The 24,552-nt window shown below is 40.8% G+C and overlaps 1 protein-coding gene across 2 annotated transcripts in view; it reads left to right on the forward strand.

The window, feature by feature from the left end:
- The first annotated feature begins 2,146 nt into the window (after positions 1-2,146).
- Positions 2,147-24,552, forward strand: part of SALL2 (spalt like transcription factor 2) — a 28,617-nt gene continuing 6,211 nt past the window's right edge. Inside the window, exon 1 of one of the 2 annotated variants that reach the window (XM_075828949.1) lies at positions 2,147-2,584. In XM_075828949.1, the coding sequence (XP_075685064.1) occupies positions 2,512-2,584 (73 nt within the window). In that variant the 5' untranslated portion in view covers positions 2,147-2,511. The remainder of the gene's footprint in view (positions 2,585-24,552) is intronic. The other variant, XM_075828951.1, reaches the window with a different exon arrangement.

Consider the following 24,552-nt stretch of genomic DNA (forward strand, 5'->3'; position numbering starts at 1 on the left):
TCTCTAAAACAATCTACGATTCCAGACTCTGTTGACTTCTTTCCCTGCCCCCATCCCAAGAACCATTGAGCAGACTAAAGTGAGTTTGCCATGCCTACTGTAAAAGTGACAAATCTTGCTGCTGTTATCTTCTGGGAAACCTCACACCAGGTTCCAGGGTGGACTGGGAACACTGATCGGAAAACACTGAAATACAGTAATTTCACGAGAATCCTGCATCTATCAGTAACTATAAATATTAGATTGTCAGAGGATCCTAAAGGACAGGATCTCCAGATCTCACACCTCCGGACATTCTCCATCTAGTGTAGCCAATGAGGTATATGGCTCCGATGAGCAATATTCATATCAAACGGCCTTCAGGACAAGCACCAGGATTGTAGCACATTGTAGAGGTCACATTTTAAGAGGGTCTAGGTATCCACCAGGGGCGTAACTAGGAAAGACTGGGCCCCATAGCAAACTTTTGACTGGGGCCCCCCCTCCCCTGGGTGTCACACAACCCCCCCCCTTGTAGATAGTGCCTTTTTTACAAACCCCCCCTTTTGATAACGCCATACAGCCCCCTTTGTAGATATCTACAGAGGGGGTTGTATGGCGCTATCTACAGAGGGGGCTGTATGGCGCTATCTACAGAGGGGGCTGTATGGCGTTCCCTACAGAGGGGGCTGTCCGGCGTTATCTACAGGGGGCACTGTATGGCGTTACCTACAGGGGGGGTCTATAGGGAATGCCATACAGCCCCCCCCTGTAGGGAACGCCATACAGCCCCCCCTGTAGGGAACGCCATACAGCCCCCCCTGTAGGGAACGCCATACAGCGTCGTCCCCCCTGTAGGGAACGCCATACAGCGTCGTCCCCCCGTAGGGAACGCCATACAGCGTCGTCCCCCCGTAGGGAACGCCATACAGCGTCGTCCCCCCGTAGGGAACGCCATACAGCGTCGTCGTCCCCGTGGGGAACGCCATACAGCGTCGTCCCCCTCCTGTAGGGAACGCCATACAGCGTCGTCCCCCTCCTGTAGGGAACGCCATACAGCGTCCCCCCCCCTGTAGGGAACGCCATACAGCGTCCCCCCTCCCAAAAAAATTCGACCTACAGTGTGTCCTAATAAAAGACATGCATCCCCTATCCACAGGATAGGGGATACATGTGTGATCGCCTGCAGCGATAGGGAGAACGGGGGACTAAAAGTCCCCCAAGTTCTCCATGACTAACCTCTGACTTCCGGCGTCTGTGTCGGCAGCTCTGTAGAAATGAATGGAGCGCTGGTCACGCATGCGCACAATCGGGACCGGCGCTCCATTCATTTCTACGGAGCTGCCGACACAGACCCCAGAAGTCCGAGGTTTGTGATGGAGAACTTCAGGGGACTTTCAGTCCCCCGTTCTCCCTATCGCTGCAGGCGATCACACATGTATCCCCTGTCCTGTGTATATCCTGTGGATAGGGGATACATGTATTTTGTTTAATGGCAGAGCGGGGAGATACCTCCCTGCTCTGCCGTACTGTTCAGTGGCGTCCCGCTGTAGCAGCCATAGCGGCTGCTAGCGGAGCCTCCGGCCATGGTGGGGGCCCGTGCCGGCGGACGACACGGGCCCCCTCATGCCGCGGGCCCCGTAGCAGCCGCTACTGCTGCTACGGCGGTAGTTACGCCACTGGTATCCACCTATATTAGCAAACATTATCTGTTTCAACATGCAGATGTAGTCAAATCTAGCAACAACCTAGTGATATCATTTTAAGATAAGGTAAGGTAGAAATGGGAACTGAAGTAGAAGCAGCAGCACATTTACATAGAGCAGAGTATATTCAGCATATATAGTCTATATAGTCCATAGTATAATAGTACAATAATAGTTATATTCTGTCCGTCTGCCCATCACGTGTGAAATAGTAAAGTAACCTCTGCTTTATCTATATCCTAACCATGGAATAACATTAAGGGCAGTGTGTTTACCGTATACAACTTCTACAAAGCAACATTCTTCCAACTGTCCTCCCTGGTAAGAGGAAGGTGACTCGGGGGGGGGGGGGGGGACTAGGCACCCATTTCACAGGGGCAATCAGTCAATTTCATGGAATTCCTGCCTTATTTGTCACAATAAGTGGGAGTTGGAGAAAGTAGGAGTGTCCGATTAGTAGCTGACCAACTGTGATGTGCCTGAGAGTTTGGGACAGGGGCTTCAGATAAAGCAAACACAGGGTGAGATTAAATATGCTACAGGGAGACAGACAAAGAAAGTTCCTAGCACATTTCTAAAGGGAGAATAGATAGATAGATAGATAGATAGATAGATAGATAGATAGATAGATAGATAGATAGATAGATAGATAGATAGATAGATAGATAGATAGATAGATGGAACGATATAAAAGAGAGAGAGACTACATATGTTAAGTGCCATCCAAAACTGAGTAAGAAAGGGAACAAAGGAGGGTCTCATCTATTGTGAAGGAGCAGGCACAGATCAGGTTCTGCACTTGTTCTGTAGACGTGGTGTGGCTGAAATGTCACGCAGGAAACAGAGAAAACCTCAGCAGCTCATCTCTGACTGTGACAACTCAACCTCTTCTGAGAATGGTAAGGACAGAATGTAATGTAAGGAGGGAACATTTCCCTGCCTGTCTTATTTCAAGTGTTATTAGGCTCATGGGAAAAGTTTGGCAACTTATATTGAAAAAAGTGATAACAACTGTTTTATGTAGACTCAGCTCCTCTAGTCCTTAGGTATAACTTGTCGCAGCCCGATAGGGGTATGCACATGGAGCAGGCACCAGTTTGTCATGTCATATCATGTATTTTCTGTATTATGTCTCAACTCTTCATGATATGAGGATGTGTAATCTGTGGCTTACATAGGACTGCATATATGTTTATTTGTTGTTTTTAGGGAACTGTCCAAATGTAAACAAACAGATACATTGAGCAGAATAGGTTTTATTAGAAGACTACATGTGATGCAGGAATCTGGCTCTATTAACTCTGCTTGTTAGGCCGAGTTTACACGGGACAGTTTGTTGCAGTTTTTGATGCATTTTTTTGCCAAATTGTAAATCCTAAAGGTAGGAAAAGTCTGAATGAAAGACATAAACAGCTCCTCTTGTTTTGGCTAAAAAAAGACACAAGGCTTCAAAAATTGTGAACCTGGCGTAATGGACAAATCTGCAAAATATTGGTGTAATGTATTTTATGAGGTTTTTTTTTATATTACATATGTGCATACAGTGTTGTACACCGGCTACATAGCACCGTGGTGTCACCTGTATCTCTATATTCTAACACTAACCGGTTTACAGAACTTTCAACTTCCAGAACTATATCATCAGGTTCATTCATCAGAACGAATCATCATCTTCTTCATTTACATACAAAATATTTAGGTCTACAGTTTTTTATTCTGCTATATATTATGTTTATTTTTAACTATAATATCTATCTACAGTATCTATCTATTTATATATTTATTTATTTATCTATCTATTTATATATTTCTCTATCATCTATCTATAACCTATCTATCTATCTCATATCTATCTATCTATCTATCTATCTATCTATCTCATATCTATCTATCTATCTATCTATCTATCTATCTAATATCCATCTATCTATCTATCTATCGATCTAATATCCATATATCTATCTCATATCATCTATCTATCTATCTCATACCTATCTATCTATCTCATACCTATCTATCTATCTCATATCTATCTATCTATCTATCTATCTATCTAATATCCATATATCTATCTCATATCATCTATCTATCTCATATCATCTATCTATCTATCTATCTATCTAATATCCATATATCTATCTCATATCATCTATCTATCTATCTCATACCTATCTATCTATCTATCTATCTATCTATCTATCTATCTATCTATCTATCTATCTATCTATCTATCTATCTATCTAATATCCATATATCTATCTCATATCATCTATCTATCTCATATCTATCTATCTATCTATCTATCTATCTCATATCTATCTATCTATCTAATCTACAGTATCTATATCATTATCTTTTTATCTATCAATCTATCTCATTATTATTTTTTAATATTGCACTATCCTAAGACAGTTTCTATTCCCTAACCTCTTCACAACTATTCTCATACAAATTCAAATTGATATATTTGATTCAAGTGCCAATTTTTAGCACAAGGAATTAAGGGAATTTCATTTTAATAAAACCTAAAATTGTGTTACGTACATCTGGGGTAAGACTTAAACAATCTAAATTCGAAATGTTATTACTTTTACTTACTTTTTATTATACGGATGCAATAGGAAGCAATTAAGTTACAGCCTCGGACAGCGCAACGTAAATGCTGTCATTTTAACATGGAAAACGTTCTTATTTAATTAAAGAATTAGGGGACTACTCAAAACGAATAGATTAAGACTTCATTCTTAAGTAACTCAAGTTTTATTTTTTATGAATGGACACCTTTATAAATGTACCTACATTGTGGAATTGTCGGAATGATGATTTAGATATTTCCTGTTAACTTTTTTAGCAGTTATTAGGTTTACTTATAAGGCCTGGTTCATACAGGTTCGCAGGTACATGAATGGATACCCCAGAAAGAAGTATATAGGTCTCCTTTCGAGCGCAGTCACACACGGCAGGTTTTGTTTTAGATATTTTCTGCGACTGAAGATCAGTTCCATTTATCTAAATGGAACTTGCAGAAATCCATGCACCTGCTGCTGAAACAACCCCATTGAAATGAATGGAACTGATTTTCATCCGCAGAAAATTTCTGCAACAAAATCTGTCTCGTGTCACTGCACCCACAAAGTTCTCCTGTGGTTGGGATCGGTTCATGTTTTTCTCTAGAAACGCAAGAGCGAACCACAACACAACAGTGCGTGAACTTGGTCTTAAAAAAAAAATATCCTGAACTTTACCATGAGCTGTAGCACTGTCAATATAATGTAGATTGAACAAGAATTATTACTTTTCCGTTATGCCCTCGAAAATTTATAACATGGTGAAAAAGCGCGAATTGTAATAGGAAACGAGAAAGTGCACAATGCCGCACTCCATAACTTTTAAACAATGTCCGCATTTGTATTAAACAAAAGGGTAGGTTTGGTAATGCATTATTCCCCAGAAAAGCAGACTTCTTAAAGGGACAGTATGATAAAATATCTATCCTGATCCAAAAATATAAAGTAAATATAAGAGCAGATTAGATGGACCATGTGGTCTTTTTCTGCCGTCAAACTTTGAATGTATTTATAAAATGAAATGTTGTCCCATTGTGTGAGAGCTCCCGGAGCTCACACTACATAACATACTATGCAATAAAATTTTGCCTTTGGGGAACCATAGGTTATTTTTTGCAGGCACTAATGTCTTTAGAATACCATAGTTTTAAACCCACACTATACAGTATAACAAAGTGTTAGTATTAAGGGTGTTTACATTATTTTACAACATTTAACATTTTTTCACAACATCTTAAAAGTCTAATATAATATATATTCAAAGTGCGTTTTATGGATTTTCCATACAATAACAATTCTGGAACAACAATTCAACTCTGCATGGTGCCGTTCTTCTGTTATTACTCTTGTAAATGTATGAATAAATTAGCAACTGCGTATTACCATTCCCCTTGTCAATAGGATGTATCCACTCACAGTCTGACGATATAAGCACTGATCGGACCGTGTCAGGGTGAGTAGGGACACAACTCTTTGACAAGGGGAATAGTAATACCCAGTTTTCAATTTATTCATATATTTCCAAGAGGAATAACAGAGGAACAACACAGAGAGAAAACTTTTTCCAGAATTTTTATTTTTATGGGGAATAGAAGTATTAATAAAAAAGACATGTCAGGAGAGCTGACAGATCCTATTTATATTAGCTAAGCATATAAATAGCAATCCCTTTATATAGTTTTACTATCAGACTCTGCCTTTAACCCTGAGGGTACAAACACACACAGCGTAAACACTGCGGATTTTCCGCAACTGATTAATTGCGGAAAATCCTTAGCGTATTACAGTAGTCGGAGCGTGGGTGAGATTTCAACAAATCTCACCCACACTGCGGAAAAATTCAGCCGAAAAAAACGCACATAAATTTACCTGTGGTGCGGTTACTTCAACCGCAGTATTGCCTTTAATGCTGTGTAATCGCAGCTCGTCTGTTGCGGGTTTTCCCATTGAATTCAATGGGGTGCTTAGACCCGCAACAAAGTCGTGTGTGTTGCGATATTTGCGGAGGAATCACAGCGATTTTGCCGCAAAAATCGCAAGTAACAAAGAAATAAAATAAAGTTATACTTACCCAGAGTTCCCTGTTTCTTCTCCAGTCCAGTCTCCTGGAATAACGTTTCATCCCATGTGATTGCTGCAGCCAATAACAGGCTGCAGTGGTCACATGGCCTGCAACGTCATCTAGAGAGACTGGAGAGGACGTCAGAGGAGGGAGGGGGTAAGTATGTGCGATAATTTAACCAGCGGAATTTACGCCCGAAAAAATGCACCACAGTGTGGTGTGGGATTTCGGACAGCATTCCCTGCCATGTTCAGGGCAGATACGCTGCGCAGTTTGATGCAGTGTATCCGCCCTGAATACGCCGTGTGTGTTCCTACCCTGAAGGTTTGAATAACACAGATTCCCGCCTATGGAGAATTCAAATTTGCTCCAGAGGAAGAGCACAGCAGCTAGTTTTAGAAGCTATAGAATAATCATCTAGTCATAGAGTTATTCAGGCTTCTTAAAAATGCATCGCTCCTGCTCTGTTTTCCCATCCAGTTTTTTTAGCAACAACTGGAGATCTGCTATATTCATTTAATTATAAATATAATATACTTTGTTGTGTACAGTATATTGTATAAATGAGCCTAAAGCAAACTAGGCAGTTTCCAGATTGTAACTATTTCATTAAGCAAAACACTGCACCCAGGGGGCCAAATGGCCTCTTTGCCGCATAAGAAGACACCAGTATTATGAATGGTGCCGGGTAGGTGGGGGACCCTATACCAAATTTTGCATTAGGGCCCAAGAGCTTCAAGTTCTGCCTCTGAATTCACCGGCTATGTACTATCAATCTACATGGAGCCAGTGTGCTTCAGCCCCATTCCTTCAAACCATTAAAACCTTATTGACACCTAATTCTGCTTGAAGGATTTCTGGACATCAAGAAGTGTTGGGGTAATTTTTATGGATGCTTGACTATCTTTTCTTTGCCACTCTCTACAAGACTTTACCTCTACTATTATGAACAAATAGTCCCCATTATTTGAGTTTGTAAATCCTTTATTGGAAATATCCCAAGAGGTTCCTTAATTTTTAAAGATCATTTCTACCCAAAACCTAAAAATGACGTTATGTTAGTAAAGGAAAAGACTGAAGTTTAGTAATTATGTTTGTTTTCCTTGCAGAAGTATTGGTATTTTTCTTTTTAGTTATGGTGACTATTACTGATAAAAAAATTTATTTTAAATCAAGTAACTTTTTATTAAAACAAACAGATTTTACATTTTTCACAATACTAGTGCATTCCAATTTTGACGACAGAAAGTGCAGCTATATTGGTTGTCACTTTTAAATTAGCTTCTCAACAACTGATGATGGACTGTCACTTTGTTGTTGATAGAACATGCTGACAAAATGCCAAAAATTGTTACAGTAGCTTTTGAAAAGTTGATCAAGATATACAACCAATATGGCTGCACTTACTGTTGTCACTTTTGTAAAAATGACTGCTTCAACTGGATAGAAAAATTTAAATATCTCTGTAAGTAAATTAAACCTAATTATCAAACAGTAGCCACTGTACTAACATATGATTAACTAATAATGTATGTTCTCACATATTGGATGGAAATCCTATTTGTTTGTTAAAGGGATTTTCCAGCCACTAAAAATTGATGGCCTATCCTCAGAATAGGCAAACGATAGCTGATGGATCAGTGTCCGACTTTCGAGACTCCCGCCAATCAGCTGTTTTGAAGGAGCAACAGCACTCGTTCGAACGCTGCTTCCCCTTCATTTCTGCTTACTCCCTGTGAACCTTCGACATGCATTTAGTGGCGATTCACAGGTATTGCAGTCTTCTTCTCCCATTCACTTCAATGAGAGAAAAGGCTGCAATACCTGTGAATCGCCGCCAAATGTGTGTCGACAATTTACAGTGAACAAGAAGAAAAGAAGGGAAGCACTGTGGCCCCTTCAAAACAGCTGATTGGCGGTGGTCCCGAAAGTCGGACACGACCCATCAGCTATTGATGGCCTATCCTGAGGATAAGCCATCAATTTTTAGTGTCTGGAAAACCCCTTTAACTCTATATTTGTATTGTACTAAATGTGTATATAATACACATGTATGTATGTATATATATATATATATATATATATATATATATATATATATATATACATACATGTGTATTATATACACATTTAGTACAATACAATATGTATGTATATATATATATATATATATACATACATACACTGATCAAAACATCTAAGGGTACACAGTATAACCCCCAAGTCAATTAAACTTCAGGGATATCAATCTGTCCAGTTAGGTGATTGTGAATCAATTTCACCTGCATTGGTGCAAACTATAGTGACTACAGGTGCACTGGAGAGGTAACAGCAAGGAAACCACCAAAAAGGGAATGGTTTTGCAGCTGGAGTCCACAGACAATTCCTCTCTCCTTATCTTTCCTGACTGTGTGACTCTAGTTTTGCATTTTGCTAGTATCCTTGTCACTACTGGTAGCATGGGACAGCCCATTCCGGTTGCACAAGTAGTCCAGCACCTCCAGGATCGCGCATCCATACTTGCCATCACAAGAAGATTTTCTGTTAGACTGGTTATCCACAGCACTCACTTGATCGGAAAACAGCTACTCAATTTCAGCTGGATGCAAATTCCAAGTCCAGTGATCCCTCCTGGAAAATCAATTGTAGCAAAAAACTTGAGGACAGCATCCGTATGGCAAAAGTAAAAAAGTGTTTATTAACATATCCCAATATCAATAGTGCTACGTTTCGAGTCCGCAGGAGTCTTTATCAAGCATAAGTATCATGTGTGAGTGTCCTCAAGTTTTTTGCTAAAGAAGGTTTTCTGTGTCCGGCCTCATGTGGCCCCAGTGTGTAGGCAGTTCTTGGATGATGAAGACATTGATGCCATTGACTGGCCCTCACATTACCCAGAACTGAATCCAATTGAGAACCTCTGGGATATTATGAATAAGTGCATCCGATGCTGCCAAGTAGCGCCACAGTCTGATTGGGAGGAGACCCCCTAGGGCACCATCCACCGTCTCACCAGGAGCATACACAGACGTTGTCAGGAGTGCATAGAGGCACGTGAGGACCATACGCACTACTGAGTCACATTATGAATTGCCGTGATGAAATTCCCACAAATTGGATCCGCCTGTGATTTCAATTTTTTACTTTATTTTAGGGGTGATTTGGAATTCTGCCCTCAATTGGATGATAATTCAGACTGAAAACACCTTCAATTAGAATCAATGACATTTGTCAAAATTCCATTCATATTCATATTCACTATGGAACTAATCTGCATCGATCTTAATTATGCTCTATCCCTTATGGATTTATTTTTTAAAGAAAGTGTGGTTTTTTGTTTTTTTTACTGAATGGGAAGCACACAACTGCAATTAAAGCCACAAGCAATAGTTTGCTTGTTGACAAGTTTTCATAAAGCGTTTCCAGTTTGTGTTAAAAATAAAGGTTAGATCCCGGTCTGCCACTAATACAGGTAGCCAAGCTTTCTCAAGAAAAGGACTGTAAATGTAACCAGAAGTGACACTTCACCTTTGAAGTTGATATAACATTATAATATAAATCTTTCCGTTAACCCCTTTAGGACACAGCCTGTTTTGGCCTTGTGGACGCAGCCGGTTTTTTCAAATCTGACATGTTTCAATTTATGTGGTAATAACCTTGGAGTGCTTTTACCTATCCAAGCGATTCTGAGACTGTTTTCTCATGACATATTGTACTTTATGTTAGTGGAAAAATGTTATCAATAAATTCAGTATTTGTTTGTGAAAAACACCAAACTTAAGAGAAAATTTGCAAAAATTTGCATTTTTCTAAATTTAAATGTATCTACTTGTAAAACAGATAGCAATACCACGCAAAATAGTTACTAATTAACATTTCCTATATGTCTACTTTATGTTGGCATCGCTTTTTGAATATCCTTTTATTTTTCTAGGACATTACAAGGATTAGAACATTAGCAGCAATTTCTCACATTTTCAAGAAAATTTCCAAAACCTATTTTTATAGGTACCAGTTCAGTTGTGAAGTGTCTTTGAGGGCCTTATGTATTAGAAACCCCCACAAGTCACCCAATTTTAAAAACTGAACCCTCAAAGTATTCAAAACAGCATTTAGAAAGTTTCTTAACCGTTTAGGTGTTTCACAGGAATTAAAGCAAAGTAGAGGTGACATTTACAAATTTCTATTTTTTGTCAGAAAATCCATTTTAATCCATTTTGTTCTATAACACTGAAGGTTTTACCCAAGAAACGCAACTCAATATTTATTGCTCAGATTCTGCAGTTTTTACAAATAACCCATATGTGACCCTAGTGCGCTAATGGACTAAAGGAGCACCTAGAGGATTGTGGGGCCTCCTTTTTATTAGAATATATTTTAGGCACCATGTCAGATTTGAAGAAGTTTTGTGGGGCCAAAACAGTGGAAACACGACAAAAAATACACCATTTGGCAAACTACACCCCTCAAGGAATTTATAGAGTTGTATAAGGAGCATTTTAACCCCACAGGTTTTGTGCTGAATTTAGTTGAATTAGTCCGTAAAAATGAAAATCTAAATTTTTTCCAATAAAATGTAGAAATTATTAATTTTTACAAGGCATAAAGAAGAAAAAGCACCCTAAGATTTGTAAAGCAATTTCTCCTGATTACGGCATTACTCCATATGTGGTAATAAACTGCTGTTTGGACATGGCAGGGCTTAGAAGGGCAGGAACGCTATTTGGCTTTTGGAGCTCAAGTTAGCTGGATTGGTTTTTGGGTGTCATGTCGCATTTGCAAAGCCCCTGAGACACCAAAACAGTGGACACCCCCCAGAAGTGACCCCATTTGGGAAACTACAGCCCTAAAAAGAATATATCTAGAGGTATAGTGAGCATTTTGATCCCACAGGCTTATTGCTGAATTTAGTGTAATTAGGCCGTGAAAACTTCTATTGTTTTTTATTCTTTTTTTTACGGCATTCACCGTGCGCTATAAATGACATATTTAATTTATTCTGTGGGTCGATGAGACTACGGCGATACCATATATATAGGTTTTTTATGTTTTACAGTGTTTGCACGATAAAATCACAGTTTTAAAAAAATTATTTCGTTTTTGTGTCGCTATATTCTAAGAGCCATAACTTTTTTATTTTTCATCAAGACAGCCGTGTGAGGGCTTGTTTTTTGCGGAACAAACCGTAGTTTCCCGTGCGGGATGAATTACATTATATTTTTATAGTTCAGGCCGTTACGGACGCGGCGATACCAATTATGCATAGTTTATTTTTATTTTTTCTATTTGGAAGGGAAAAGGGCGATTTTTTTATTTTATTATTTTGAACTATTACTTTTTTATTTTTGTACATTTTTTTTAACTTTTTTTAACTTTTTTTTTTAGTCCCTCTGGGGACTTGAAGGTCCAATTGTTGGATCGTTGTTATAATACCCTGCAATACTTATGTATTGCAGGGTATTATACCTATCAGTTTCAGACTGACAGGGGGCATATTAGGTCCTGGCAGGACCTAATCGCCTTCCACAGATGGCAGATTGGAGGCCTTTGTTATGCCTCCGGTAGCCATAGCAACCATCAGCACCCCGCAATCACGCCGCGTGGTGCCGATGTTGTTCAACTTAAATGCGGCGGTTGCTATTGACCTCTGCATTTAAGGGGTTAATCGTGGGCGTTCACCGCTGTGATCCGACCTGATGTTTTCCCCCAGTACTAAGGCTGCTAGTAGCCGCCTGTACTGGGAGATGCTGGGCTGCAGGGAATGCCTGTGCACTCTGTTAGGAGCACACGTAGATTAACGGGCTGCAGGCACAAGGACCAGTGCTGCAGCCCGTTAATCTACGTGGGGTGGTCGGGAAGGGGTTGTCCACTATAGAAAAAACTATTTCATATACCCTATTTGGGAATAGAGTTAATAGAGGGGGTCCCCTATTCAGGATCCTCACCTTTTGGACAGAGTGGAGAGCAGTTACAAAGAGCATTTCTCGCCCTGGGGAACCTGCCCTGTCCTGTTTTACACAGACAACACATTAAATTGAATGGGCACTGTGTCATGCTTTATTTTTCCTGTGGTGGCGCTGCAGGTAAACTGAACACTTCCTGCCAGGTTTCTCCACAGATTACTGCTGATTACTTCGGATCCCAGTGTGGGACAGCATGTGATCAGCTTATTGCTTATTCTAACAAGTAGGGATTGTCCAAATCGGACAAACCCTTTAAGTTGTTACTCTAATAACTCCAAATACTCTAGACTAGTGATAAACTGCCTTTTGTCAGCTAAATCTGAAATGTACTACAATCCTGTATTATCTTGTTGTATTGCATGGCATGAGCGAACTTGCACACAGCAAAGCCATAAGCAGCCGGTCATTCCTATGGATTGTGGCACAATCTGTTTCCTATTCTTACAGAATTTTACAGAAAATACATTGATATGCCTCTGCATAGATCTCTATGGGTGACATCTTATGGCTCTATACGACTCGGAGTTTGCAGTGAGCTATAATATGACTATGACACAAGTGATCTCTCATTATAATGATGTCCCATTCATTAAGCAGGCACCTGATACAGCTTACATTTATTAGATCACATACAAATCTTTGGTCAATAATTGGTCACATTGCAAACTCTCAGGGAAAGAGTAAAAAGGGTTCAATTACTTTTTAAAGTGGTATTATGGTTTCAGCAAAGAAAGCTTAAAGAGGCTCTGTCACCAGTTTCATACTTCCCTATCTCCTACCTAATCTAATAGGCGTGGTTTTGTAGATAACTATTGTGTTGTATTATTTTTTTTTAAACATTTATTTGTGACAAAGTTATGATCATTTTAACATTTATTCAAATTTTTTGTAAAAGGGCAACTGGGTGTTTTTTTTACTTTAACCAAGTGGGCGTTGTAAAGAAAAGTGTATGACGCAATCAGCATCATACACTTCTCTTCATTCATGTCCAGCTTTAGTCACAGCACAGCGTGATCTCGCGAGATCACGCCGTGAATTGACTTCCTCCCACAGTTCCTTCACCGGAGCGACGGGAGAATGACCAGACATCGCCTCCAGCCACCTCCTAGCTAAAGTCACTAATAAATGGTTTGTTTTTTTTAAAAAAACAACACAGTTGTTATCTACAACACAGCGCCTATTAGATAAGGTAGGAGTTAGGGAAGCATGAAACTAGTGACAGATCCTCTTTAAAGAAGCACTCTGGCAAAAAAAATTGGTTTTGCACATATCATGCTAAGGGTATGTGTACACACAAAATCTAAAATGTCTGAAAATACGGAGCTGTTTTCAACGGAAAACAGCTCCTGATTTTCAGAAGTTTTTTAAGCCACTCGCTGCGTTTTTTACGTCGTTTTTTAAGCTGTTTTTCTATAGAGTCAATGAAAAACAGCTCCAAAAACGTCCCAAGAAGTGACATGCACTTCTTTTTCGCGGGCGTCTTTTTACGTGCCGTTTTTTGAAAACGAGGCATAAAAAAAGCCCTGTCGGAACAGAACGGGGTATTTCCCATTGAAATCAATGGGCAGATGTTTAGAGGCGTTCTGCTTCCGTTTTTTCAGGGTGTTTTTTTGAGGCGTAAACGCCCTCAAATACGCTTGAAAACACTCCGTGTGAACAAACCCTTACTCACCAGCAACATTCTAGAAGTGTCATTTTTTTCTTCCTAGACCATTTGCATCTATACATTTTGAACTCTTTCATTATGGGCAAATGTCTCATGTGATCTCAGTCTGACCACCAGATTAGACTATGCTCTCATGTGTAGACAGGAGGTCAGTCTCTCCTGTCTGGTTGGCTTCTTGTGAACTACAGGATTACATCATCACCTATCAAATCCCTCTAGGCAGCTCTGAGACAGCTTCTATCCTTACTCGGCTCCACCCGCCTGTCTCTCCTGTATATCCCCCCATACATAGAGTGCTGCTGAAGAGATCATTTCTGCCCTATCTAAGGGACCATGAGCACAGTGATATAATAGGTGAGTCCATACACTGATTCTTGCATAGTAATAAAACTGCCAGAACTCAAACTGACTGTCTCTACTATCTGTGAGTGCTGTGTGCAGTGAATCCAGTGCATTTCTATGAGATGCTGCTCCTCACTGCTTTCCCGTCTCCTGCTTGTATGAGCTGACAGATAGAAATCAATTACTAGCAGGAGACAGGCTGAAGCTGCATCGCATACGATACACTGAGACATTCCAGTGTGAATATAGAAATTCTGTCACTGATCTATCCATTGCTGCACTTAGATAGGACGCAGAGCAAGTGCAGTGTGATGAGACTCCACCCTCTCTTCCTCTGCAAAGCCAGAGGTATGATGGGAAATGTAGGCTGCATTAGGGTAACCACATTAGAGAGGAAGAAGGAACCAATATGGCAGACAACCCATACATGGCATATAAACTAAAACAGGTATACACATGAACCTATATATATTTCTTTGATAAAAGCCTATGCTGCCTTATATAGACAAAAAAAAAAAGGTTGGCATGCTTCTTTAATCATTACATAATGAAAAGCTCTGCAATTTTCTAACATACTTAGTGCATAAATTCCTCATGGTGTGCAAGAGCTTTGCTTGCAGTCACTCAATAGGAACCTTCACGGTTTATTTCCAAAGGTTGAAAATCTGTCCTGGTAATGTGATGATCACACAGGTGTGCGACTCATTACAGAACAGTTATCAGAGCTCCCACTTGTATCAAGCCAGGCACCTGCATGATCATCACCTGTCAAAATACAGCGCGTAAAAAGACGCCCGTGAAAAAGGAGTGCATGTCACTTCTTGGGACGTTTTTGGAGCCGTTTTTCATTGACTCTGAAAAACAGGTTCAATAATGTCCGTAAAATATGCAGCGAGTTGCTACAAAAACGTCTGAAAATCAGGAGCTGTTTTCGCCTTAAAACAGGTCCGTATTTTCAGACGTTTTTGGTCACTGCGTGTGAACATACCCTAAGCAATGAATGTTCCTATTCAAAACAGCAAGCAGAGATCTATATTAGAAAAAAACTTTTTTATTTTATAATGAATGAGCTCTATATGCTAAAACTGGAAACCCCCTTTAAATATAGTCCATCTTTAAATCTAAGTCCAATTAATATTAATAAATATAAAAAGACTGTGCAGTGTAATTATTTTGCTAAAAAAAAAAATTAAAAGGGAGTTCCGAACTTATAAAGTTATGGCATATCGCTAGGATATGCTATCACTTTATGATGAGTGTGGGTATGACCTCTTATTTAGTGCTGTGTCCCCTTCACTGTTTTTCCCTGCACAGCGGTCCCCGGGTAACCCGCTGTGCAGGTAACTGCAGTACCTGTGAATGGGGCAAGCTGCACTTCCCTGCAGGGCCTGCACAGTCACGTGGCTTGGGAAAACTTAGAAGGGGATGCAATGCTAAATGTTCACTGGGTCCCCTTTCATCTCTGATAATAAAGTGATGACATATCCTAGCGATATGCCATCACTTTATAAAGTGGGAAAAACCTTTTCAATTAATCTTCTAAAAAAACGTTCATGCACTGTCTCGTACCAAAAGAGGCCACATTATCATCATCGCCTAAATATTTGGAGGAGAACATACAGAGAAATGGATTTGGAGGGGCCTAGGACATTCTAATATACAAATTTACATAAGGGCCTAGAAAGTGTCTAAGATTCCATTGTTAATTGCCTCTTACAATATGTTGGCATCCCACAAATACATAATATTAATGCAAGGCCACACACAGTGTGAATGAGATAAAGCCTTTCTGGCTTGTAGAGTCGGCAGCAAAGCTCGGATGGGAATTCAGGGGGGTTGGCTCCATTCTCAGCTCATTGGGTTGGGACACTTTCTTTGCATTGTCCCTGTGATGAGAGGGGGCTTTTGTGACTCACAACCTTAGTTCAGCCAGCTGCAAAATCTTTTTCCCAGGATCTGAATAGGAGTAAAAGTGTGAGTAAAGGAGGGGGAGAAGAACAGGAGAGGAGGGGTTGAATGAAGAGCATGCATCTACGCATAGGGCTTCTTCCGCTCATCTTATAAGGGTGGGCTACCTCACCTGGCCAGCTCATAAAGTAAAGTGTGCGGTAACTTAATAATGTCACATACTATACAATATATATATATATATATGTAGATATATTAGACCTTTACACAGTCGACTGTTCTGAAAAATGTTTAATAGATTGTTTAACTTCAAATATGTATTAACCAGTTAATTGTCAGCTTTTGGGACAATTCAAGTGGCAGATCCTCTCGTTGACCTCTTCTCACGATACAACCCCTGTCCATAAGTCTTATTAAGAAATATGGACATCAGCTCATACATGGTGTATCCAGATCATCTATGCATTACTTGAACTGCAATTCATTGGCCACCATGTAGTACTACATTCCCCCTGCAGCGGAAATGTCTGGCCAGTAGGGCTTCCCATCACAATGACAGCTGATTGCCGCAATGGCTTCTGTTCAAAAAGGGGTTGTCTTCATAACACCCCTTTAAGCTGCACGTGTGAATACAGCCTTAGTATCTCAGAAATTATAGTGGTTTTGTCCTTCCATTAAAGGGGTTGTTCCAGAATTAAAAATGATCACCTAGCCACAGGTAGGTGTTAATTTTCTGATAACTGGGGTGCCACACCGCTTCGAACTCGACCAATCGAACCCCACCAATCGAACCCTTGTTTCTCCCCAATGCTCAACCGCAGTCAGGAGGACATGAAATGGAGCCATGGTTGAGCATGCGCTCGGCTATTTCCGTCAGTCCCATAGACATTGAACAGAGCGGCGGGCACATGCTCGACCGCCGCTCCATTCAATCTCCTCCTCAATGTGGGGGGTGCAATGAGGAGGATATGGGGGTTTGAGGTCCCCTTTATCGCAATTGGTAGGGTTCCCAGTGATGGGGCCCCTAGCGATCTGACAACTATTACATATCCTGTGGACAGGTGATCGTTTTTTATTCTGGGAATTCACCTTTAAGTTATTGGATGAACCATTAAGGTTCTGTTCACACAACACAACTGACATGTACTGCAAGAGTTCCCACAGGTTTCCATGATACATACATATGCCAAAGTAATGCCATTTTGGCTATTCAGCACCGCAAAAAAAATATATTAAACTATACACTGCACACTGTACCTCATTTTCATTGCAGCAAATTGACCATACACTTTTGCCTAGCTTAGTTCACAGAGGGCTGTCGATTTGTGCAGTGTTCAGCTCCACAGTATGGCCATGTGTCACAGTGAAATTGCGGCAATACCCGGACTGCAATATTTTGTTGTACGCAACCTTGTAACCATCGGATAAGATGCAACCATTTTTTGTCATGGTTGAAATAGTGGTTTTACATTTTTTTTATCATAGGGAAACATTGAAGTTGCAGTGAAATTTTACCGCAAGTCGTAGGTGACGCTAAATCCTAGCTTTAGCGTGTGATCACATGTCCCAGAAAATCGGGGAGGCAAATATCTAATGCAACCTTATGTCGACTAGGGTTTTTAACGCGCTCACACTTTGTAATATCAATTGTGTTAAATATCTACAACCTAGAGTGGCTACAAAGGAGCATGGGAGAGGAAGGAGGTCAGACTTGCTGCAGCCATGTTTACACATGCTTCTCAGAGCACAGTTTCTTATTTTGATTTCCGTCCTGAGAGTAGTGTACATAACAACAGCTGGAGTAAACCTAGGTTCACTCCTTGTCTCACTTCTCTGCCGTGCCCCTCTGTGACCACTCCTAATGGAGAGAACAAGACCTTATGCTTAAAAACTGGCCTAAGAAAGGGTGTCAACCCATGGAAACCAATCAGATTTCACCTCTGATTTATCCAAAGCAAGTTGAAAAATGAAAGCAGTGATTTAATTGGCTAGGGTATGGGCGAACAGTTTTTATGCACAGGCCCAATGTAGAATACAATGTGTTAGTATGAGTTTAGGTTTACACATGCCATTTTAATTGCTTTTTTTGTCACCCAATTTTGTAGTCAGTAGCATTTTTATCAAACTTCAGCATGCTGAAAGTGTGGCTTTTCACGGCAAAATTATTTTCAATAGAACTATAAAAATGCCCAAAACGCACACGTTCGTGTGAATTTTGCCTTATGACTGCCATGAGGAGGAGTTTGTATGGAGCAGCGGTCAAGCATGCATGCTGATACTCCATATTAACTCTATGGTAGTTACGGAAACAACCAAGCACGTTTCTATGGAAAGGGGATGAATTATTTTTAGGTGGGGAAAAAACCTTTCAGGGTATTTTGCAATATTAGGTTAATAAAAAAAAATAAGGCTATATAATGAAAAGTCTTACCTACATTGATACTTTTTTGTGCCATTTCAGAAGATAAATTTGTGCTGGTGCTGCTCAGGGCTTGTCCACACGTAACAGAATTGCTACGTATTTTTTGTCTGGAAATGTGGACGGAAAATACGCAGCAGAATATAGTAGCAGCAAACTGGATAATTAACAAATCTCATCCACGCGCTGCGTGAAAATTTCCGACTAGAAATTGACCTGCGGTGCGTATTTTTCGTACCGCAGCATGTAATTCCCAGCTGCGGAAATAGGACTGAATTGCAGCGTTTTTCAGAGGAGATGTCACCATCTCCCAACATTGAGAAAAATGCACAAAAATCTGCACCCTTTTCTGCAATAAAAAAATGCAGGAAATAATGGGTTTTTTCCGCCGCGGAAATAGTTTCTGTGGAATTGCTGCAGAAATTTTCTGCAGCATTTCCGTTGCATGTGGACAAGCCCCAATGCTGATGTATCCTGCTTACATTGTGGGATCCAGTTCATATCACGTTTGGCTATCCTGCTTGTGTCCTGTTTTTTTCAGCCTGACACATTTTTCTGTCCTGCTAAAAAACAGGATCCAGACAGAGGGAAGTCAACAGCAACAGGATATGTTTTTAAACATATATTTTAACTTAAAACAGCATGAAGGCAGACACTTCAACACGATGAACAAAACATGAACTGGGTCTGAGACGTCAATCACACTTAGGGTATGTGCACACACACTAATTACGTCCGTAATTGACGGACGTATTTCGGCCGCAAGTCCCGGACCGAACACAGTGCAAGGAGCCGGGCTCCTAGCATCATACTTATGTACGATGCTAGAAGTCCCTGCCTCGCTGCAGGACAACTGTCCCGTACTGTAAACATGATTATACTACGGGACAGTTTTCCTGCAGCAAGGCAGGGACTCCTAGCATCGTACATAAGTATGATGCTAGGAGCCCGGCTCCCTGCACGGTGTTCGGTCCGGGACTTGCGGCCGAAATACGTCCGTCAATTACGGACGTAATTAGTGTGTGTGCACATACCCTTAGGGTATGTGCACACGACCTCTTTTCAGATGTAATGGAGAGGCGTTTTACGCCTCGAATTATACCTGAAAAGACGGCTCCAATACGTCGGCAAACATCTGCCCATCGCTTGCAATGGGTCTTACGATGTTCTGTGCAGACGAGCTGTCATTATACGCGTCGTGTCAAAATACGGCGCGTAAAATGACGGCTCGTCAAAAGAAGTGCAGGACACTTCTTGTGACGTTTTTGGAGCCGTTTTCTCATAGACTCTATTGAAAACAGATCCAAAAACGTCCGTAAAAAAACGCTGCGAAAACACCGCAAAAAAACAGAGTTGCTCAAAAAAGTCTGAAAATCAGGAGCCGTTTTCCCTTAGGGTATGTTCACACGATTAACAAAATACGTCTGAAAATACGGAGCTGTTTTCATGGGAAAACAGCTCCTGATTTTCAGATGTTTTTTCAGCAACTCGCATTTTCGCAGCGTTTTTACGGCCGTTTTTGGAGCGTTTTTCAATAGAGTTTATGAAAAATCGGCTCCAAAAACGTCCCAAGAAGTGTCCTGCACTTCTTTTGATGAGCCGTCATTTTACGCGCCGTATTTTGACAGCGACGCGTAAAATGACAGCTTGTCTGCACAGAACATCGTAAGACCCATTGCAAGCAATGGGCAGATGTTTGCTGACGTATTGGAGCCGTCTTTTCAGGCGTAATTCGAGGCGTAAAACGCCTCCATTACGCCTGAAAATTGGTCGTGTGCACATACCCTCACATGTAAACACATATACAATACACCCTTTTAATGAATGTAGCACAGGTTAAAAATAATGCCAGTTCAGACAGATGCCAGGGTCCAGTGGGTTTGGGGTGGTCAATGGAAGCCTGAGTAAGCATGTTCTACATTTGTCAAGCCATGGATGGGGTAGACGGGGTCCACTGAGACTCTATTACCCAAGGGCCCACACACAGACGAAGATGGCCCTGCCTAACCTTGCTCTTTGATATTAAGCATGCTAATATTTAATAAATAAAATAGAAATGTAACTAGAGGGTGTAAAAAATGATAACATTTTACAAGAACAATTCTGCTATAATTGAGACAAAATTCGTTTTTGAGCGCAGTATTTTGCTCATTACAGTGAAATCAGTGATTTGTTCTAATTAGCTGGTGCCGTAGTCAGTAATTCGCAGGTGGCATCAGCTGGGAATTTCTGACTTCTGGTTCACACTGAGATTTTTGGTTCACACAGTTTTTATTCAATGCTTTACTGTCAATCATTGTACAATTGTGTGCTGTGCCAAGCAGCAATAAATGGTTCGCAGACAATACATTGCATATGATGTCATCCCAATGGACATGGGTTTAAATAACATAATGTGGAATAATGCTGGGGGGCTTGTCCAGGCAGAAAAGCTGCAACGTTTTTCCTGAAGAACTTGTTACAGGCCTTGTTCACACAGTGCAGATGTAAAGCAGCTTTTAATGGGAAGGTTTTTAGCCAAATCCAGATGGATCCTAAGCCAAAAAGATTTTTTTAGGGCTAAAAAAAACAACAACTGCATTATGTGAACCTGGCCTAATATAAAAGTTTTTTTTGGGCTGTTATAACAAATTGCAGCAAGCAAAAAATGTAAATGAGGTGTCTAAAAGGTGCTTTTCACATGACGTTTGGGAGGCATGCTTTCCTATGTTTTTTTTTTTTTTTCAAAAGGAAAATTCGAATCTCAACACAAGGGAGAGGTGAAACATTCTTTGAAGTGTCACATTATCTGCACTCTCTTACCCGTTCTTACATCAGGCGTGGAGAGACGCAGGTAACATGCTGGGTGGTACAATTGTCGGGCAACCAAACAACGCCCAATGAGTCCCATGCACAGGTTCTATTCATTAGACTAAAATTCGGGTACACTAGACTTTTCAGGTGTTGCACAGTTTCCTAAGCAACTGTGCTGTCCCATGTGTTACCTGCGTCTCTCCAGATCAGATGTAAGAACAGGCAGGAGATCGAAAGTAAAGTAAAGTGACACTTGAAAGATTGTCGTCACCCCCCCCCCCCCCCCTGTGTTAACATTTGATCCTCCTTTAATTTAAAAAGATGCACAGGAGAGCAGAACTCATGAACGTGATCTGAAAGGAGCCTTAAAAAGATTTTCTTGAGGGTATGTGCACACGATAACTGCATTTACGTCTGAAATTACGGAGCTGTTTTCAGGAGAAAACAGCTCCTGAATTTCAGACGTAATTGCTCGTACTCGCGTTTTTCGCAGCGTCTTTTACAGAGGTAATTTGGAGCTGTTCTTCATTGAAGTCAGTGAAAAACGGCTCCAATTACGTCCCAAGAAGTGTCCTGCACTTCTTTTGACAAGGCTGTTATTTTACGAGCCGTCTTTTGACAGCGACGCATAAAATGACAGGTCGTCGGCACAGTACATCGTAAGACCCATTGAAAGTAATGGGCAGATGTTTGCCAACGTATTGGAGGCGTTTTTTCAGATGTACTTCGAGGCGTAAAACGCCTTCAATACGTCTGAAAATAGGTTGTGTGAACCCAGCCTGATATGAACACTGATGGCCTATTTGGGGGTCACAAAAAATCCAAGATTCAAAAAATCAAGGGGGGGCGGGAAGTAAAGATGCAATTTCATGCGATTACACATAACATTGCACTGCTGAGAATAGCTCTATAATACAGCAACTGATAGAGCAAGCCACGTTCGTTCGTTCGTTCGTTCGTTTGTTTGTTTGTTTGTTTGCTGGCGCTGGAGTAAAATGAGCCAAACTAATTAAGAGACGCACACCTTTTAAGAAATTTGGCGAATCTGTGGCGTGTCTGTGTGCCAGAAATTGAAGTATATGCCTGCTATGAACAGGAGTAGATTCACACAAAAAATTGCACCAATTTAGTAAATTTGCAACAAATTATAGGCGGTATCTCTGCTCCTCTGCCTAACCCTGCCAGTTTTTTTGCTACTTTTGAAAAGTGCTTCCGTGTGGTGCGCCTGATTTTCACGCACCCATTGACTTCAATGGGTGCGTGATGCGCGAACAACGCACAAATATAGGACATGTCGTGAGTTTTTCGCAGCGGACCCACGCTGCGCAAAACTCACGGACTGTCTGCACTGCCCCATAGACTAACATAGGTCCGTACAACACTCGTGAAAATCATGCGCGTTGCACGGACGTAATACACGTTCGTGTAAACAAGCCCTTAAAATGACGTAAATCCTCAGTGAGTTTTGTCTGAGGCATCCTTTTTAGTGTTTATGTTGAGTTTTTTGTTTTTTTTAATTAGCATGCTCTCGGTATGAGATTATTATGGTGTTTTGTCTTCAATCGGCTTTTTAATATTCCTTTAAAAAAAAAAAAAAACGAAATATAAAAAACCTGTGTACACCCAGCCTAAGGGCATGTTCAGACGTGGCAGAATTCTGCAGACACTCTCCGCATCAATGCCGCACATAATCTGCGTTGCAGATTCCGTTGCGCCTTTGCCTAGAATGTGAAGTAAAATGCTGCGGATTAGTCGTTGCGGATTCAGGTGCAGATCACACCCTGCTCTCTTTCAAACATTCCATCCTGGTCTGGGTATAGACCTCGACACACATAGGTCCAGCCAGAATGATGAAATATCCTGTTCGCGAAAGCAATCCGCAACGCAACACACATAACTGCGGATTTCATTGCGTAATCTTTCAACTTCATTGAAGTCAATGGAGAAATTACGCCACAAGTACACATCAAGTCCGCAACAGCCAATTCTGCACCGCAGCCTATGGTCCGCAGCGGAGTTGTCCGCAACGTCTGCACGAAGATAACTAAAAAGGTGTGAAAACCAATGGACAGACTGTCTGCTGTGGACTTCCAGTGCGGACTGTCCGTAGTGGAATTCCACAGCAATTCCGCCACGTGTGAACATATGGGTATGTTCACACAGAATTTTTTGCAGGCAGAATAATTTTGACCTGCCTGCACTTTCTTTGCGCCATTTTACGCCCACGGCCATTGTGCACCGCGGGCATAAAACGCCACGAGAAATGCTTTCTCTGCCTCCCATTGATTTCAATGGGAGGTTAGAGACCGAAACACGGGAAGAAATGGGAGACGATTTCGGACGTTTTTTAGCACGGTTTCCGATTCGGTTTCCGCGTCAAAAATAGCACCAATAACTCTGTGTAAACTAGCCCTAAAGGAGTTTTCTTTAACTAAGACATTGATGTGGGTTGTTGTTATTATTATGATTATTGATAATTACTAATAGTGATACGTGATCACAGGATAAGTATATGATTTTGTGATAAGATGGCAATTCCTTTATACATTAACTGCGGTCTGACCTTGGGTCATTTTTTTCCTATAGGTTTTTAACATGTCAGATTGTCAACTACAGGTCATTTATATGTGGCGACAATCGCTAAATGTTATTGAAACTGGACTGCAAAACCGTAGCATGTACTGTGACTGGGAGAGAGTTGCGCTCAAAGTGGAGACCAATCCAATATTTAGGCGAATAGAAGGCTTATCTTTAACTAGAAGCACATAAACACAGCTACAGCTTGTATAAGGTATATTCATTTCACCATATACAAGCTAAAAGCAAATTCCAAGAAGCAGTTACTTGGTGCTGTGTACTTTCTCTTCCCAAGCTGTATCTCAAAGACCTGGTACCCCCAGCCAATTCAACAAGTTTAATTAAGCTCGAAGAACCCGGGAGTAAATTAGCCAGAACAAGGGACAGTTACCATGAAAGGATTACCATATCAATGCTTGGAAGTCGGTCCCCTTGGCTCTTGTGTGAATACAAATCAATTACCAGGAGCTGTGAAGCTGGCTTTTCTCTCCAGAGTATTAATGCTTGACAAAAGCTGGGATACAAAGAGAGCCCTGTTAAATGAAGAGAGAGTGTGTGTGTTTATGTGGGGGC

This window comes from Rhinoderma darwinii, chromosome 1, assembly GCF_050947455.1.
Source record: "Rhinoderma darwinii isolate aRhiDar2 chromosome 1, aRhiDar2.hap1, whole genome shotgun sequence".
NCBI lineage: Eukaryota > Metazoa > Chordata > Amphibia > Anura > Rhinodermatidae > Rhinoderma > Rhinoderma darwinii.